Here is a 3,336-nt window from a genome sequence, read left to right as displayed (position 1 = left end):
AGTCTTGGAAGAATGCTTCTATCTTCGAAGGACTTTCTTCAAATGTGGTCAGTTTTAGGAGTTAGGGCGTGTTCTGATCGTTGGAGAATTCTCTCTACGTCATCTGGAGTGTAGAGTAGTTGACCCCTACAAATGAGAAAAGCTCCTCTATTTATAAAGTTCTCTGGTGGACCTTGTGGGCTTGAGCTTAGTTGGTTAATGCGCCTGGTCCTTGGATCCGATTAGTTGGACTTGGACTTGGTTGGTCTATGGGCCTGATTAGTTGGACTTGGACTTGATTTGATATTTTGGTCAAATTCAGTCAATCTTTGGACTTAGAACCCAAATAATAATATCAAATTGGGTCAAATTAATCTTATTTGATTCAACGGATGAAAAAAAAATATTAAGAAAAAAAAAACTTTTGGTCTACACATTTTGGGCTAATCTTCATTTAATGTTTACGTTTCAAATTATTACACAAATTAATTATCTAAAAGTATTTAGTTTTATGCACATATTTATTTGGATTTGCTCATGCCCACCAAATTTGACTTTGAATTTTCTGAACACTTTGAACACTGCATCAGGACAAGGAAAATAAAAACACGAAATTCGTCGCTCAAATCAATCCGACCGAAACATAGAAGAGGATGAAACACTTGGCAACATTTGGCAGCTCTTATTTGCCAGTTGGCAATGTTGGAACCCTTGACACAGCCCAAAACTCTACACGTCGTCTAAGCTTCCATATCCCATAGCCTAGGTTCTTGCCATCCAAACCAAAGCGATAAGCCAACCACTACATATAAATACATCACCATACAATGGACTCAAATCTTACCCCACATCCCAACTCATCAAAAACACTTGTTCCAAAGTACTAAAAAAAAAAAAAAAAAATGAAGTCCAAAGCTGTTGTGTTTGTGTGTCTGTTGTTCTTAATCTTAGCTGTCCTTGCTATTGCCGAAGGAAATCAAGAGCAGCCTCAGAACGCTAAAGGTATATGCTGTATTGTATTGTAAATTTGCATCAATATTATTCAACAACTATAATGAGTCACTAGCTATGACAAATTAGTAGCAGCAAAATCCTTCAATTCAGACACCACCTTTTTCTTAATCAGAAATAATCTAAAATATTTTAAAAATATATATTCTAGTTGAAGAATGATATCATGATCGGTTAAAATTAATAATTAAGTGTATAATAATATATACACAATATAAACTATTAATTATAGTCTATTGTTCGTACTTATATAGCTTCTAGTAAATAAGATTACTAGAAATTTTGTTATATTTTTTGTGCTACACTCAATATTTATTTAATATCTGCGTGATGACCTCTATTTTTTTTTTTTAAATAACAAATTAAATTGTTTGTACGAAATTTTGTGACTTGTTTATTAGATTATTTTTTTAAAAGAAACATCCATTATATTAAAGTTATGAAAAAAAGTATAAATTTAAAAAATAATAATTATCTTAAAGTTATGAAAAAAAAGTGAATTTTTAAAGAAATATCGAAGAAGGTTCGTAGAAGAATAATTATTGTGCATGTATTGATAATTGGATGATGAACGTACAGGCAGTGGTGGATCTATAATATATGTCATAAACACAATCTAATGTCAATATTAATTATTTAAATTTTAGATTTTTGTATCCATAAACTTTAAATATATGTAAATTTCCATAGACTTTAAATATATGTAATAAAAAATTTAAATATGTGTAATTAAACTAACTTTAATTATACGTAATAAAAATTTTAAATGTGGAACTAAACTTTCTATGAGATACAATCAAATTTTTAGAAACTAAATTTTCTATTTTACCTAAGTTTTCAATTTTTTAAAATTGTTCTATTTTACCTAAATTTTCAATTTTTAAAAATTTCTATGAGATACAATCAAATTTTTAGAAACTAAATTTTCTATTTTACCTAAGTTTTCAATTTTTTAAAATTGTTCTATTTTGCTTAAATTTTCAATTTTTAAAAATCTTTTAAGTTTCATCTATCTATAAGATAGAAGATATAAAGAATCAAAATTTTAGAAACTAAATGTTCTATTTTACATAAATTTTTAACATTTTAATATCTTTTAAGTTTCATATATTTATTAGATTTTAAAGTATCTATTAGAGAATGAATTTTTTGAATTTTTTAAATATATATTTATATATGTCTGACATATTGAACCCATCTCATGAATATAATGTTTATCATAAATTTTACTATATTTGTAATTCTTAAAAAAAAATGTTTATACACTTAATTTAATTTCTACTACCCAATTTTTAAATACTTTAATATTTCTTCGTAAATTATACTCAATAGCTTTTTACTTTATAAATCAATAATAAAATTTTCAAAAATTAAATGTTTTTTTTGTATCCATGCATAGCTCATGACAGTCCATATTAATTTACCGAACTATGTTATTAAAGCCTATTTTATAATTTATATTAAAAATACAAAAATCAATAATCCAGAGGGGCACGTGCCCCTGTCTCTACGTTGATCCGCCACTGCGCACAGGTTCAAACGAAAATCGAGTAGAAGAGTCAAAGCTACGTTGCTATCATGGATGCTGCCACTATTATGGGTATAACTGCGTGAAATGTTGCCGAAATCTTGCAGAAGCGCAGGCGGCGGCCGCTGCTGCTGCTGCTAATAATAATAATAATAATAATGCTGCGGCCGAAGAGCGTGACATGGAAGCAGTCCCCCATGGAGGGAGAGGCCACGGCGGACACAGAGGTGGATGGGGAGGTGGAAGGGGCGGAGGCGGAGGTGGAGGTAGGAAGTGAGTGGAGAAAAAAAAGTGTAATTTATGTGTTGAGTAATGTTAGAAAGAGTGAGTGTAGTAAGGAAGGAAGATAATAAATAATAAATGAATGAATGAAGGAGCATAGTTGAGTAGAATAGAAGGGTTAGATCCCTTCACAGATAGTGAGCAGCACTACTACTTTTTCGCCAACAACTCTTGTATGTAAAATATACAAATATGTATATATGCGACTTTGTTTTACGTTATGCCCCATTTTCTCTCTCTTCCCCAACTTTGGTCAATTAACCTTAAAACAGCCATAAACATGAAACATTTTTGGTTGTATCATTTTTCTTTTCAATTGTAATCATCTTTCTTTAATAATAATTAAGTGTACTGTAGTTTTTCTTTAATAAATAATTAAGTGTTGTTGTTCTTTAATAATAAGTAAGTGTAGTTTAGGTTATACGAGATCAAATTTATCGAGATATTTCAGCTAGATTTTCAGTTAAGATGACACGTTTTCGTAATATATTCATGAAGCTTTAGAAAAGGAGAGGAAGGTTAGAGAAAAGTTTTCT

At 29.7% G+C, this 3,336-nt stretch overlaps 1 protein-coding gene across 2 annotated transcripts; it reads left to right on the top strand.

Annotated features, from left to right (window-relative positions):
- The first annotated feature begins 834 nt into the window (after positions 1-834).
- Positions 835-3,086, top strand: LOC120089386 (glycine-rich cell wall structural protein-like). 2 transcript variants are annotated; one of them, XM_039046839.1, is made up of 2 exons: positions 835-981; positions 2,626-3,086. In XM_039046839.1, the coding sequence occupies exons 1-2, from the start codon at positions 882-884 to the stop codon at positions 2,793-2,795; spliced, it is 270 nt and encodes an 89-aa protein (XP_038902767.1). In that variant the 5' UTR covers positions 835-881; the 3' UTR covers positions 2,796-3,086. The 2 variants fall into 2 exon arrangements, with proteins under 2 accessions (XP_038902767.1, XP_038902766.1); XM_039046838.1 differs by having other exon boundaries at positions 2,524-3,086.
- Positions 3,087-3,336: the final 250 nt, after the last annotated feature.

Source organism: Benincasa hispida, chromosome 10 (genome assembly GCF_009727055.1).
Source record: "Benincasa hispida cultivar B227 chromosome 10, ASM972705v1, whole genome shotgun sequence".
Lineage (NCBI taxonomy): Eukaryota > Viridiplantae > Streptophyta > Magnoliopsida > Cucurbitales > Cucurbitaceae > Benincasa > Benincasa hispida.
Note: the sequence above shows the minus strand (reverse complement) of the source record. Positions and strands in the feature narration are given on the sequence as shown.

Excerpts from the sequence above, each read along its gene's own strand:
- LOC120089386 (XM_039046838.1), top strand. The coding sequence starts at position 882 with ATGAAGTCCAAAGCTGTTGTGTTTGTGTGTCTGTTGTTCTTAATCTTA. Across the intron at positions 982-2,523 it reads GCAGCCTCAGAACGCTAAAG|GTTCAAACGAAAATCGAGTA; the intron begins GTATATGCTGTA and ends CACTGCGCACAG.